Source organism: Lissotriton vulgaris, chromosome 5, assembly GCF_964263255.1.
Source record: "Lissotriton vulgaris chromosome 5, aLisVul1.2, whole genome shotgun sequence".
Lineage (NCBI taxonomy): Eukaryota > Metazoa > Chordata > Amphibia > Caudata > Salamandridae > Lissotriton > Lissotriton vulgaris.
In genome coordinates this window covers 902,442,913-902,458,216 of record NC_141693.1, presented here as the reverse complement: position 1 = coordinate 902,458,216, position 15,304 = coordinate 902,442,913, and the positions used below count along the sequence as shown (strand labels likewise).

Here is a 15,304-nt window from a genome sequence, read left to right as displayed (position 1 = left end):
ATGTGCTGCCACATTAGAAGCTCACCTGGCCCTAGCCAGGAGAGGCAGGTGTCCCTTAAAAACCTTGTGGTTTTGTGCAGAGTTAAGCAGTTTACCCATGCAGCTTTCCGCTCATCCCCTCCCTTCCATCCATCTCTTCTCTCCTAACCCTGGATCCCTCTCTCACTTTGCAGGCCATTTTCTTTCACCCCTTTTTAAAACATCTGAACTCTCCCCATTCAACCTCTCACTTTAATAATGCACCTCATCTCTCGATAGCACCTTTCTTAGAAACATTTCATTTTTTTATAGCAGTACTCATAGTTTATTCTAACTCAGTTCTGTGATCTGCCTGGTACACGTTCTTTGTAGCAGGCACATTAACCCTCTGCACACTGTGTGGGTGACAAGAGTGCCCGTGTGAGTGCACGGTGAGCGATGCAACAGTGTGAGAGTAGGGTAAGAGGAGTGACTGCAGGGTGAGTGAGGTGGCGTATGAATTTATGAATTTGGGTGCAGATGAAAGTTCAGAATGGGATGAATGAATGTATGATTACTGATGGGCTTGTTTGAGTGACTTGCTTATTGAGCAGTGAGGGAGTCAGGTGAATGAAGTGTTACATGAGTGCAGGATGAGTAGTGTACTTGTGTGACTGCAGGGTGAGGTATAGGGTGAACAGCGCAAGTGCATTGTGAGTGCAGAGTGATCACTGTGAGTGCAGGGTGAGCGGGTGAATGGTGTGAGTGCATGGAGATCAATGTGAGGGCATTGTGATTACTGTGAGTGCAGGGTGAATGGTGTGAGTGCAGGGTGATCAGTGTGAGTGCACGGTGAGCGTGAAAGTGAAGGGCGAGAATGAGCAGCGAGTTGTCTGAATGCAGGGTGCATTTCCATACACTTGAAGTAATTCAGCGTGTTCTTGACGGCAGCGTAGGGTTTAAGATCTAAGTTAAACTATTGGGGCATTAATCGGGGATCAAGGGTGGAGGAAATAAATAATGTGCTGATCCTGCAACAAACTTACAGTCCTATGGTTAGGGTTGCCAGCAGATTATTTTGATGGCACAGTCGGTACAAAGATAAGCAGACACCTAAAGCTGTATTTTAAGCACTTATCTGTGCATACTTCGAACAACACATATAAATGGAAAGAACTTTTAATTGTGTTCTAGGGCTGCCTCAATGATCCCTGACTGACAAAGAGAAAAAAAGACAGAAAAGTCACATAACTAATGCATAGATACTTTTGTATTTAAAAGTCTATTTAGTGTCAAGAGGAGATCTTTGCAGGCTCTTTAAACAAAACAACAGGCATTTTTCTTTTGGCAAACCCTACTTTATATTCCTTTCCATTAAATACATTTTCACACTACAGCAGTAATTGTGAAATACAAATGTAAGGAACAGGCACAGTGGGGGCCCAGGGGGTACGGAAACCAGGAAAAAAGACTAAGCCTCTGTAATCAGTTAACAAAGGCATGTTAATATGCAAATGGTCTTTAAAGACCTGTGAAAAACTCGGGCCTGCTGGAGATGACTCCAGACACTGCCCAGCCAAGCCCCCAGCTCGAGTTACACTGCAGCAGCAGCCAGGCTGAGAGACACCACGAGGGAGGAGGGGGGCTGAAGCCCTTCGGCCTGGGAAGAAATATGACTGTGAAGGCGCGACCCCCTTTGCATCGCTCCACGGCCCCCCTGGGGGTCGCGCCCCACAGTTTGAAGACCCCTGCCCTAATCCCTCCAAAACTCGACCACAGGGTTGTTTCACAAGTTAACCCACAATCCTATGCACACGCATCTAATCACATTGCATTAACGTTTCAGTAATTGCACAAACAGAAAGAAGAGTAGATCGTGATTTTCCGTTCTTTGTCTTTTAATTCCCTACTCCCAGCCAACACGTGTTTCGTCGATAGCGGATTACCCCGCAACTTCTTCAGGACTACAGAAACATGATAATATCGATGTCAACAACAGATCATGCTTATAGTTATATTATTCAAAACATGGTGAAGAAATATTTCACCACTGTGTTGCCACCTATTTGGAAGATGTATACTGATAGAGGAGAAGACAATCACTCCTCCGTACTGTGGAAACCCATGCATTAAGGGTAGTGATGCGTAGCATGTCAAATAATGTGCTGATATCGGAGTTCGTGATGCCCAATGTAACCAGTGTATACCTGTTATGGCTCAGATTTATTGGTCTGAATATTTATTAGAAAAGTGGAAGAATCAAACTCCTTTTGAATGTGAAGTACTTTTGTTGAGATGCATGGCCTCCACACAGATAAGTTTGTAACTTTGACCAATCCCAGTGATCCAAAGCCTTGCAGTGCTTTATATATTCAGCCTTTGCCTTTGGAGGTTGTGCTTGGGTGTGCATTTTACGCATTAATCACTTGCAAATGTCGCTCTTTACCATATATGTTTAATTTTGTAATATGTTTTTTTTTCGTAACCTGATTTATTTTCTTGACCTTTCTTTTTGAAGCACAAAATTTGTCTTTGCTTTTTCTTTGTGTTTAGGTTCCGTTCATAGTCAGCACCTTGTGGGATGCTCTTCTAGAATTGGATGATCTTACAGCTTCCACTAATAGTATTATGACACTCCTATCATCCCTTTTAACATACCATCAGGTTCAACAGTGCAGGTAACTTTCTTTTTGTTTAAAGTAAACCCATTTATCTTGAAGTTGTAATGAATTAGAGATGTTAATCTCGAAATAAGTTGTGGCTGCAAGCAAATCAAAAGACCTTACATGAGTCCTATGAAATAGTAACCACTTTCTTCCATTGACATTTCAAGTCTTTTGTATGAAAATAAAATCTTCAGCTGGCAACATTATTATGCATCCCTCATCTAGCCAAGTGTAAAAGTTTCGAAATCCTCCAGGGGTAGTATGGTGCCAAATAGTCAGTAGCTTTGGTTGGTCTTAAATGATTTAAACTAAATCAAGAGGAAGAGTCCCAGCTGTAGAGAATTAGGCATTGGCTGGATGTGAAGAATTGTGCATTTATTGCAGACATTGGGAAAATAAAACCAGAAACACTAAGCTCTCCATTAGGATACACATTTGCAATTTTTAAAAAATATATTTTTATTTTATGCATTTTAGCAATTACATTAACGTTGAGATCACATCTGCCAACCATCCCACTCGTCCCAAAGTCCGAAAATTGCAAACCCACAGACTCCATATCAGCATCTCCTGTCTACTCCATCACATTGACCTTCCCGTTCTCCCAAGGATTTATTTGTAAGGACCGCTGAAACGACTAATGTTCACCCTCTCTACCCGTATCGCACTTCGCCAGCCACTTCTTAGCCCACTTCCGTGTCCCATTCCCCCCTATATTTTATCTAATTTCCTCAGGCACCCGCTCCCCTATTGATTTCCTTTTCCATCAATTTACAATATTCTATCCCAAGCTCCCAGTCCTGATGTGTGGTGGGAATTCCAGAACCCCATCTCTGTGCAATGTCCTTTTGGCCAGCATGTAACACAGATTTAGTAATAGTTTCTGATAATGGGAGTGGTATGATGGGCCCCATATACCCAGCAGCGCCAATCTTGGCTTAATTTCAAGGGGTAGTCCTGAGACCTCCTCCAAGGAACTCTCAACCGCTTCCAAGAAGGCTAGTTTGAAGGGGGAGCTCCAGAGTGTGTCAAAAAGTACCTTCCAGCCCATCTAGGAGTCTACCTTCCAGCAGAGAGTTATCTTGTCTCCTTCTAGAGACACACATTCTCTGAAGGAGTGCCTCAATTGACTATAGTGCAGCCATTGTCTCTGACGTTCCTTTCCCAGGAAAGCAAAGGGGGAACCACCCTTTTCGCATCCCACACATCTGCCAGAGAGGAAAGGCAGATGTCCCAGCCCTGAAACCCTTGCAAAGTCACAACAGGTCGCAATCTGGAGCCCTCCTACAATGGTGTTCTTCGGGTCAGCCTACGGCTCCATACCATTTCTCTGGTCCGTCTCCTCCAGATATCCACTACTGTCCCAGTCACCGGGCTCGTTTCTGAAAACTTCCTGCCCCCGTATAGTGTGTGTAGTTACCTCTTGGCCCTTATTCCTATCCTGTCTTGCCAAAATGCTGGGTCAGCACATTCTGCGTATGCACCATCATTTACTACACTCACTTGTGCTGCTTCATATTTCTGCACATTTGGTAAGGGACTACCCCCTTCATATTCTGACCTCTGAAGGAGTCTCATAGCTATTCGAGGCTGTCCCCCCACCTAGAGTAGAGTTTGCACAAGTGCATCCACCCTGGTGAAAAATCCATCCGGAATCTTGGAAGGGCTGTTCTGGAGCACATACAAGAACCTGGGGAGTGCCATGCCACCATTTTAAACCTCACTGCCTTCCCTAATAACGAAAGTGGCAACAACTGCCAGGGTTTCACATCTTGCTCCAGTATTTTGAGCAAATAACACCGATTTGTCTCGCTTTAAAAAGTCTGGATATTTAGTTATCCAGATCCCAAATATTTAAACTGTTTCTATCCATAGTGGCAGAGCGAGTGTAAGAACGTGCTCCTTTTTTTATGAAGTCACCCCCACTTTCTGCCTGGTATTTGATGCAATTTTGACTGAAGTGCACTGGGTTCCTGCTAATCGAGCCCCATAGTGCTCTTTCCCTAAAACAAGGTAACTGTGCTATTGTTCCCCTGTTGGCTAGAGCTTTAACACCCCTGTAGGTCCCTAGTAAGTGGCACCCCTGGTACCTAGGGCTGCAGCATGTATTGTGCCACCCTAAGGGACCCACCACCAAACTCATGCAGACTTCCATTGCAGGATGATTGAAATGGTGCTGACACTTGAAAGCATGACGTGACACACACTCTGTGTGCCATGTCCACAGATGCTGCATGCAATATATGTAAGTGACCACTACAGCAGGCCTTACATCCCTATGGCAAGGTGCATCATATTACATGTGTGGACATATCTGCATGAGCATGTATGCCCTTGTGCTGTTTTGATCAATTGCTAGATAGTACATGTGAACAGGGAAGCCATCTTAAGTATATGTATCTGATAGAGACATCTAGCCGCAGATTCCTCAACTTAAAAATATCCCCAGGCGTCAGACTGGATTCGGAATTTTTTTGCAGCAGCAACTCTGCGCGCCAGGGGACGGCGCCACACGACCCCGCCCTGTCGTCGTCCACGTACGTGACTTAAGTAAGGTCATATAAGTCCTTCCCGGCGTGCTGACGTCAGTTTCCTTCTTTTCCGTGTGCAACGCAGATCCGGAGTGAGCAGTTCCTCTGGCCTGTTTTCAGGCCACCTTTTTGACGCTTTACTTCTGGAACACTGTGCGATGCCTTAAAGCTTTATAACTTGTAATTCCTGTTCACAGCAGATGTCTGCGACGGACCCGCATCTTATTTGTATGTGGTGTCTGGGCGAGCACCATGACTCCACGGACTGCGAAGCCTGCCAATGCCTGAAAACGAAGTCTCGGCGGGAGCGCCGTATGAAGCTTCTCTCTGCACAACTGTCCCGGTCGGAGTCGTCTTGCCCCCCGGCCTCTTCATCAACGGCAGGTCCCTCTACTGTCCGGTTCCGCCGTCGATTGCGCTCTGGGGTCCGGGGCTGTCGTTGGCCACTTGGTAAGTCGAGGCGCTTGTCGCTGAGGTCTTCGACCTCCCCTCTGTTGTCAGGGGCGCTGGTTCCCGGAACATTCCGGCCATGCGCTCCCGACAGCCCCACCTCTATCCGCCCTTTCCGGGTGTGGGGGCGACTGGCCCAGATTAAGGCTTATGCAGCGGCTCTGCAAGCCTCCCTTGGGTCCTCTCCGGTTCCTGGGGCGTCCTCGGGGCCTCCGCTTCTTGTGGGATCTCTGACCGACTCGCCGGCGGGTTCGGCCCTGGTCCCGATTGAGCCTTGCCCCCCAGAAACATCGGAGATGTGGGGTTGTTAGAGCGCGGCCCGGTTGGGTCCCCCTCTGCGGTCCACATGGAGTCATTAGGACGCTGCCCAGCTGGGTCCGCCTCTACGACCCACGGCGCCTCTGCCGTGCTGCATAGCCCCGCTGGGCTCCCTGTGGTGCCGCAGGATTGTTGCCGGTGCTCATAGCCCTGCCTTGAGCACACCCCGGGCTTCCGGGCAGGCGGCTACCTGTCCGGGGCCGGCGCCGTTCGGGTGCCGAAGGCTCACCTCCTCTGCTCCGCATCCACTACTGTCTCCGGAATCGGAGCTTGTTTTGGATGAGACTGAGACGGCACCGGGGCGGTGCCGAAAGCTTGCCTCGCCGGCCCAACACCTTCTCATTTGGAAGAGGCGCTTGTCATAGTTTCGGCCCCGGACGGCTCCGACTTGACGCCGGATGCAGCCGAGTTGGGGACCGATGAGGCACGATTGGCGCCGGCATGCCTTGTTTTGCCGCTGTCGGCGCTGGGTTGTGCACTCTTCTCTAGAGGCCTCTGGAGAGATTTCGGCGCCGCCCTCAGGCCTGGCGTCGCCGGAGGTATTGTTGCCAGTGCCCCCCTTGGAATTTGTGGAGCCTCCTCAGGAGCTCCCAGATCCGGCAGGCTCTTTGCCTCCCCTGGAGCCCCATCAGGATCCTCATTCTTCCATGGGGCTTCCTTCCGTGGGGCATTGGTCGCACCCTCCGTGTCTTGGGAGGGTCAGCTTAGAACCCTCCCCCACTGATGAGCTATTGTCCTCTCCGCGGAAGGCTACTGAGGCTATTGCTGCTTTTTTTGAGATTGGTCTCATTGGCCACCCGCATTTTACACATGCAAACCCTTCTGCCCCTTTGTCTGTGGACTCCTTGCTTGAGGTCCTTCACCGTGGATCTTGAAGTGTGGAGCCGCTTCTGCCTTTTGAGGCTTCCCTTTATGATGCCTTTTTGGGTACCTGAGTCCGGCCTGCTTCAGGTGACCCGGTGACTCGTTCAGTTTTGCTCCGCCACCGTCCAGCTCAAAATGATCCTGTTTTTCTTTTTGTGCACTCTGATGCGCAGGGGTTTGTGCTGCAGACTACCTTTCCTTCCCTGCCCCCTCTAACGCTTCCTCCCTCTCGGGAGTCCAGATGGCTTGAGTCATGGGGTAGGAACATCTTTGCATCCACTAGTGCAGCCCTATGGTCCTTAAATACAGTGTGTGTTTTGACTCGGGCTACCTCTGCCCTGTGGGACTCTGCAGAGTCTTTGCTTTCTGCCACCTCTGAAGGTGCTCGCATTGATCTCCTACACTTCCTCCGAGATGGCTGCGACCTTGCCGAATTCACAATCCGTTCAGCCTTAGATACTGCAGATTTTTTGGGCCGAGCTATGGCGGGTTCTGTTGCCTTTAGGCATCACGCTTGTTGCAAGATAGTGTCTTCCCTGAAAATATCCGGAAGCGACTGGTTGACTTACCCTTTGATGGGGTTTTGCTGTTAGATGCTCACACTGAATCGGCGGTTCACCGGCTCCTGGTGGGCTTTCGTCCTTCCACTTAGGTCTTCTTAGGCCTGTCTTCTGTGGTGGTAATTTTTTATTTTGCATCCTTTAGATGCGCTCTGTGTTTAAAACATGGGCAGTAAGCCTTACGTCTTCTTCTTTTTTCTGTGGTCAAGGGTGATTACCCTTTTATTGGCATCCCTTGGATGCGATTTGCTTTGAGCCGCCTGTTGACCTGCTGTGGCCGTGTTCCACAGGTTTCTGTGTCTGGTCCTCTGACTGTGGTATTGAGCTGGTGGCTCAGGTTGGTAATGTCATACGGCTCGGAACTCACTATTCACGGGTTTGGTTCGTTACTGCGCTCTTTTGTCTTGGCTTATTGTCCTAAGAGGTGTTCCCCGTTATTTTGGTTATGCATACTCATGTTGCCAATGCCACTAACCTAGTACAAGGTTCAATCCCAGGGAGCGACGAGAAGTTCCCCCACACTCCCTAAGATAGTACCCTGATGAAAATATCAACCACTCTCACACCAGGAAACTAACCCAAGGAGATGTGGAGATTGGATGCCAAGGCGTAACCACTTTTCAATCCCCAAGCCGATTCCCCCAGGGTCAGGAAAGAACAGGAAACAGGATGGGCGGAAACCTACAGAAGAGAATTACAAACAACTATGAGAATTCTCCCTCCCCATGTGATTATACTAAGGAATACAAAATTATGCACAGTGCCTGTTCCACAGAAACAAAGAAATCCCTTACCCGCTGGACATCTCCTGATGCCTTCTAGGGGGTCCACACTGCTGCTGGTGTGAGTAAAGGAGTATTTACCAGCAAGTTCAGTAAGCAATGTTCAAACATGTGAAGAACCAAAGAAAACAAGCATTTGCAATGCAGTAGGGCTCGCATTAGTAAAGTTTGAGGGATTATTATTGTAAATGACTAAGTTTTTTGTTTTTTTTAATTTTAACTTGTGGAACTTTGGCATTCACAATGCTAATAGTGTTAATTAGTGGAAATGGGACACCTTCTGTTTCGACTTGAGCACACATTGCTTCCTATTAAAGATGGCAGTAAATGCACTGTTTTTTATTTAGCTATCTTTGAACAGTACACCGAAGGCTGCAAAAACTTGCACTTATGGTTGAGCGCTACGTTTGCGGGTTTCCTGCCTTTTCATATTTTTGAAGTGGTTTCTGTTCACTGAAACCATATCCGGTTTGAGAGTATACAGGGCAGCTTCCTTTCCCTAGTTTTTCGAATACCTTAATTTATATTGAAGTACAATACTTGAACGTATTGTGATATTGTTTTGTACTTTTTATCTTTAGGCTGACCACTGTGCATGTCGTTAACCTTTGATAGATAACAGGTCATTGTAATACAGCATGTACATTATATGACTTTGATGTACACTTGTGTGCATTGTCGTCCGGTGGTGTGGGTGATTTGCGCTAACTGGCTGGGCGTTGCGTGGGTGAGTGGTGTTGCGTGGGTGTGAGTTGCACTGCGTGGGTGTGAGTTGCGAGGCATATGTTAAGTGGCGCTGCGTGGGTGACTGGGGGGACTTACTGGTGTGATAAGGGCACGTACGTGTGTATGTGAGTTGTGCACGAGAGTCACGTTAGAGGGAGCAGAGCGTGATGGGAGTTGGCGTCTGTATTGAGAGATGAAAAAAATGAGACCGAGTTAAGGGTGGACAGAAATAATTTTAACAATATCATTGAATCGAAGGAAAATAACATTTAAGTTGAATAATGGTCAAGGAAAGACGACCTTTTGAAAAATTACGTAAAAATCTAATAAGAAATGGTATTAAGGAAGGAAATTTTCACGGCGTGTGAATGTGAAGGGGGGATGTGTTTTAAGGTGTGGTAAGTGTCTTTGCGCGCAGTACATCAAATGTACCAAAATAATGAAACTTTCCTCTTCGATTTTGATGCAAGTACGTAAACAGCAAAGACCAAGTTGGGAAACCACATTTACAACGTCTGATGTGACTGTGGGAGTTCTGTCGTTTCTTGTCCTTGAGTTCCTATTTGCAAATCACAGGGGATGTCCGGCAAGAGATAAGAATCTTTATAGCTCAACTTAAAGCACGCCAGTATCCTGGTGTGGTTTCGTGACCTACGGCCCCATCCCTCCCTTATAAACATGATGTCCCACCCACACATTTGCAGCTGATGTTTGCATCTCACAGGGGATGCCCGCCAACAGATAAGAATCTTAATGGCTGAACTGTAAACACTCCAGTCTCCTGCTGTGGTTTTGTCAACACACTCCCCCAGGCCTCCCTTTGAAAAAAAAAAAAAAACATGATGGACCACACAATTGTAGATTTCTTTTGTGTTTGTTTGTTACAAATGTTCAGTGGTTAAGAGGACATAGTGAGTAGGTCTAATTTTTTTTTTTTAAGAATATTAAGAACACTCTGTGAAGGTTTTGTGCATCAGAGTAGGGATGTGGCTGTGGGTAGTGTGTGAAACGAGACAAAGTGTGACGCCAGAGAATGCTGGGGGGAGAAAGTCTGCGAGTCAGACTGATGGCCGTGAAGTGTGACATGATACGACTGCAGCAGTGCCTGTAAAATAGAGGTTGCTTGCCAACTCTGCTATTATATTCTTAAATCCCACAAGTGGGTGGTGTGAAGCTGTACTGCATTGACATTTATGCCATTTCTTCACGTCGTGTGCTCTACTACTGTGGGCTCACTAAAGCACAACTATGCGAATTAATTTGACAAAAGGAGGAGAACACATGCAGAGAGGGAGGGGTGGGTGTCATGCTCTCACATCTTAAGTGCCAAAATTGAGAGCAATAATAAAAAGTGGTGTTGTGTGGGTGAGAGTGAAGCTGCATGGGTGGGTAGCGCTTCATGGGTGAGTGTGGCGCTGCATGGCTGAGTAGAGCTGCGTGGCTGAGATTGGCGTTGCGTGGCTGAGGACTTGCGTGGGTGAGTGGACTTGCGTGGGTGTGATTTGCGCTGCGTAGGTGAGAATTGGGCTGCATGGGTGAGAGTTGCGCTGTATGAGTTGCATTGCGTGAGTGAGTGGTGTTTTGTGAATGTGGCGTTTTGTGAATGAGTGGCGTTTTGTGAATGAGTGGCGTTTTGTGAATGAGTGGCGTGTTGTGGCTGAGTGGCGTGTTGTGGCTGAGTGGCGTGTTGTGGCTGAGTGGCGTGTTGTGGCTGAGTGGCGTGTTGTGGCTGAGTGGCGTGTTGTGGCTGAGTGGCGTGTTGTGGCTGAGTGGCGTTTTGTGGCTGAGAGTGAAGCTGCGTGGGTGAGTGGCGTTGCATATGTGAGTTGCGTGGGTGAGTGGGGTTGCAAATTTGTGTGTGTGATTGTTAAAGAGTACACGGATATGCTGGGGTGCAGCTGGAGGGAGTACACAGACATGCTTGTGGTTAAGAGTGGCACTGCGTGGCTGAGTGGCACTGCGTGGCTGAGTGGCGTTGCGTGGCTGAGTGGCGTTGCGTGGCTGAGTGGCGTTGCGTGGCTGAGTGGCGTTGCGTGGCTGAGTGGCATTGCGTGGCTGAGTGGCGTTGCGTGGCTGAGTGGCGTTGCGTGGCTGAGTGGCGTTGCGTGCCTGAGTGGCGTTGCGTGCCTGAGTGGCGTTGCGTGGCTGAGAGTGAAGTTGCATGGGTGAGTGTGGCACTGCATGGGTGAGTGTGGCGCTGCATGGGTGAGTGTGGCGCTGCGTGGGTGAGTGTGGCGCTGCGTGGGTGAGTGTGGCGCTGCGTGGGTGAGTGTGGCGCTGCGTGGGTGAGTGTGGCGCTGCGTGGGTGAGTGTGGCGCTGCATGGGTGAGATTGACGTTGCGTGGCTCAGTGGCGTTGCGTGGGTGATTGGACTTACGTGTGTGTCATTTGCTTTGCGTAGGTGAGAATTGTGCTGCGTGGGTGAGAGTTGCGCTGTATGAGTTGCTTTGCATGAGTGAGTGGCGTTGCGTGGGTGAGTGGGGTTGCAAATTTGCATGTGTGTGTGATTGTTAAAGAGTACACGGATATGCTGGGGTCCAGCTGGAGGGAGTACACAGACATGCTTGTGGTTAAGAGTGGCACTGCGGTGGCTGAGTGGCACTGCGGTGGCTGAGTGGCACTGCGGTGGCTGAGTGTGGCGCTGTGTGGGTGAGTGTGGCGCTGTGTGGGTGAGTGTGGCGCTGTGTGGGTGAGTGTGGCGCTGTGTGGGTGAGTGTGGCGCTGTGTGGGTGAGTGTGGCGCTGTGTGGGTGAGTGTGGCGCTGTGTGGGTGAGTGTGGCGCTGTGTGGGTGAGTGTGGCGCTGTGTGGGTGAGTGTGGCGCTGTGTGGGTGAGTGTGGCGCTGTGTGGGTGAGATTGGCGTTGCATGGCTGAGTGGCGTTTGTTCATATTAGGCGTTTTTGAACAAGAAATACTTTATTTAGGTGCTTGAAGCAATTGGAGGACAATGAACTAACCGTGACCCTCGAGGTGCATTTAATTAGTGCGCACTGTGGTTACAGCAGAGCCGGGAAGCGAGGCAGGGCCTGCGGTCCTGAATAAGTGGCGGGAGTCCAGTAGCATGTGGTTACAGCCGAGCCAGGAAGCGAGGCAGGGCCTGCGGCCCTGAATAAGTGACAGCACGGATTAAGCGAGGCAGGGCCTGCGGCCCTGAATAAGTGACGGGCGTCCAGTAGCATGTGGCTGCAGCAGAGCCGGGAAGCGAGGCAGTGCCTGCGGCCCTGAATAAGTGACGGGAGTCCAGTAGCATGTGGTTACAGCAGAGCCGGGAAGCCGGGCAATAAAAGGGTGCACGGATTAAGCGAGGCAGGGCCTGCGGCCCTGAATAAGTGACGACGGGGGGCGGGGCAGCGGAAGCCTTTGATCGTAGCTTCAATTGTGGGTGTGGCAGCGAAGCCTTTGATCTGCCAAATGCTGCTGGCAAGGGGAAGGATCGTGCAAGCTTGTCCACGAGGAGCTTGTCACGTGATTCTATTTCTCGTGAACTGTTGGGAATCCGGCTTGAAGAGAGCCAATCAGCTGCCTGAATAGAGCCTTTGGGGAAAGAAGCAGATCAGCGACATAAGGGCTCACCCCGGTTTTCTATTTCTGCGAAATAGAAAAGGGGCGAGCCCTAAAAAGGGAGGGGCAGCAAAAGAACCAGTCTAAATATTGATGTATAGCCCCTTGTCTTGAGCTGCTTCAGTAATTCCCCCCAGGCATGTAGTTAAACAATTTGTTTATAGCGAGCAGAGCAACAGTCAAAAGGGGAAAAATGAAATAGTCTAATGCGCACAGCGTGTGTAAGGAAAAAATAAACAAAAGTTGTCAAACGCTCACCGCACGTGTACTTGATACAATGTATCCAAGAACATTCAGGACTTGAAAGTGAACGCGGCCGCGTATTGAACAGAAAAGAGAACGCGGCTGCGAGTCAAAGCCCCCGGGGAGGCTTTGCTCCGGGAGGGGCTGCGCGGAGCTGAAGTGCAAAGCCAGCGGGGCGTCAGAACGGGGCTGCAATGGATTGTCTGGGGAGAATGCGGCCGCAAGTTAGGGTGTTAGGAGTCAGGAAACTGATTCGAGAAGCCCAGCAAGGGGTGTAGAGACGCCGAGAAACTTGTATAAAGACTGGGGAAAGGAAACACAGGACACCACAAAAGCGTAGAGTAACCAAACGCTCGGTAGGAAGGAAGGAGCATGCAATCAGGTCAGGAACCGAAAGCCAAGCAACATCTTTCTCCGTTGGCCTGCATTTAAAGAAAGGGAGCGTGTCAAAACTCCCCGGCTCTCATTAGGCCAGGGATTAGCTGAAAAAAGATCCCTATTTCTGCAGAACAGGCACCTGCGTTTCACAGAGACTCCAACTAACAGGGCATGAAGCGTGAGGTCTAACAACTCCATGTGGGGTATTTGTACGCTATTATATAGCTTTGCTCATGTCACCTGGGCCTGGAGATCCTGTGGGCTCCATGCATCGCTTGGTGGTCCGTTGTACGGTGTTCTATGTTTTTCCCTGGTGCAATCTGCTTACGCCATGGTCATCAACCTCCTTGGGAGGTTTCATGGTCTCCTCTTCAAAAACGGCTCCTACCTGCCCTTAATGTACTAGGTATGATCGGGTATGGACATGTTCATGCTCCTGACTAGTTCTGTCTCTACATAATTATATGTTTATACGTTTATGTATACATGCTGGTTGCCTTGGTATCCTCTTCCAACGACGCCACCTCTTGTCGAGGCTGCGAGGTCTGGACCAATATGTCCATGTGTGGGGGATCTTTTCTGAGTTGTTGCAAGTTGTCCATAGGCTCCCTTTTTGGTGTTCAACGCTGTACGTGTCTTTTCTGGAGTGTTGGTCTCGGATTCTTAGACTCTTCCCACCATTCGTTAAGTTGGTGTTTTTGGCCACTTCCTTCGGATATGCCATTTTGTCAAATGATCACCTACTATTGTTAAAGCTACGCCTGTGGGACAGCTTTTCTGATGGCAGTGGTCCTTGACTACTGCCTGCAGGTCTATATTGTGGGTTGTTTCTCACTTCATACTGCCCGGTCGGGCACTCTTATGCTTCTTGTGTGAGCAATTTTAAGGTCCGTTTGCCTGCTGCATATTACCTGCTTCAGCGGGTTTAGAATTGATGCTAATTGCCCCTAATTACTCTTTTTGTGATTGGGTGTGCACTTGCCGTGTTTCTTGTCCCGCCAGCTATTCCCAATGCATTGCTCAGGTTCTAGCTCTTGTCTTTGCGCTCTTGACAACGGCTCCTTAGGCTTCCTTCTATAGGCTAGTCTGTTAGGCTCTGGTTGCATCTCTTCAACTTCCTTTCGAGTTTGGGTTGGTGTACCCATTAAGTGGAGAGTGGTCTCTGTCTCTCTGTCTCTCTGTCTCTCTGTCTCTCTCTGTCTCTCTCTGTCTCTCTCTGTCTCTCTCTGTCTCCTTCCTCCCTCTGCCCCCCCCACCTCTTATTCTGGTATAGGGTTCATGCCGTTCTACCTGTCATTTTTATACGGGTATGGTGTAGCGCCATTCTGGCGTTTTTCGGATATCTACTATCCCGTTTTTTCTGCTCTTTCGAGCTGCTTGGGTTGCTGTCTGGCTGTTCCGCCACAGTTTTTCCCCTTTATCAGTCACTCTTTTGCCGGATCAGATGCTTGGCCATTTCTGTTGTTCTGTTGCAGACCCACCTCCCCTTTGGGGTATGGCTGTGGTACCTATTCTAAGTTAAGAAATCTGCGGCTAGATGTCTCTTATCAGATGTACGAGTTACTTACCTTCGGTAACTATGTACCTTGTAGAGACGTTGTCTAGCCGCAGATTCCTTAACGCCCACCCAGCCTCCCCGTTCTGCGAGAACCTTGCAGAGTGGTGTCCTCCGCTGGCCTCTTCAGTAGCCATTGGGATAGATCTCACAGGAGTTCAGTTTGCGGCTCCCCTCTGAGTGTTTGCATTTACAGTTAACCTCTGCTGAAGGGCTTGTTTCCTGTAATACGGCACAAATAGATTAGTTTTCCTCTCCAGTTACCTTCCCTTCCTTATGTCTTTTCTATTGACTCGGGGTCCTGGTCTCCTCTTGGTCATCCTCTTGGGGGTCGGTTGTGCTCTGGTTTCAACCTCCCTTATTATAGGGAAAGGGCCAGTCTTTTCATCCTTCCTGTGGTGCACTGTTGTTTTTCTGTGCTCCGTTCTTAATAAACAACCTAGTTCTACTTGACAATGTCAGTCTATTTCGGTCTGTTGAGATGTTCTTCCCTTGTTGCACTCAGGGAAGGTTCTCCGCTTAGCTTGCGGGGCTTTTTCTCACAGCTTTTCACTTATATGTAGGCAGTGTCTAATTCTGTCTTTTATGATGGTGTCTCCACCATCCTCCTTCTTGTTCACAGATTTTTCATCCCTCGCACACTGTCCCCATACTTTCACAGTTTTTTGTTGGTGGTTCTGTTTTGTGCCACGGAAAAGTTTCTCTGAAGAAAT

At 48.9% G+C, this 15,304-nt stretch overlaps 1 protein-coding gene across 2 annotated transcripts in view; it reads left to right on the top strand.

Annotated features, from left to right (window-relative positions):
* The window catches only part of BTAF1 (B-TFIID TATA-box binding protein associated factor 1), a 1,094,445-nt gene that overhangs the window by 371,881 nt on the left and 707,260 nt on the right, over positions 1-15,304 (top strand). For both annotated transcript variants that reach the window (XM_086922506.1, XM_086922505.1), the window contains exon 13: positions 2,512-2,636. In XM_086922506.1, the coding sequence (XP_086778632.1) occupies positions 2,512-2,636 (125 nt within the window). The remainder of the gene's footprint in view (positions 1-2,511; positions 2,637-15,304) is intronic.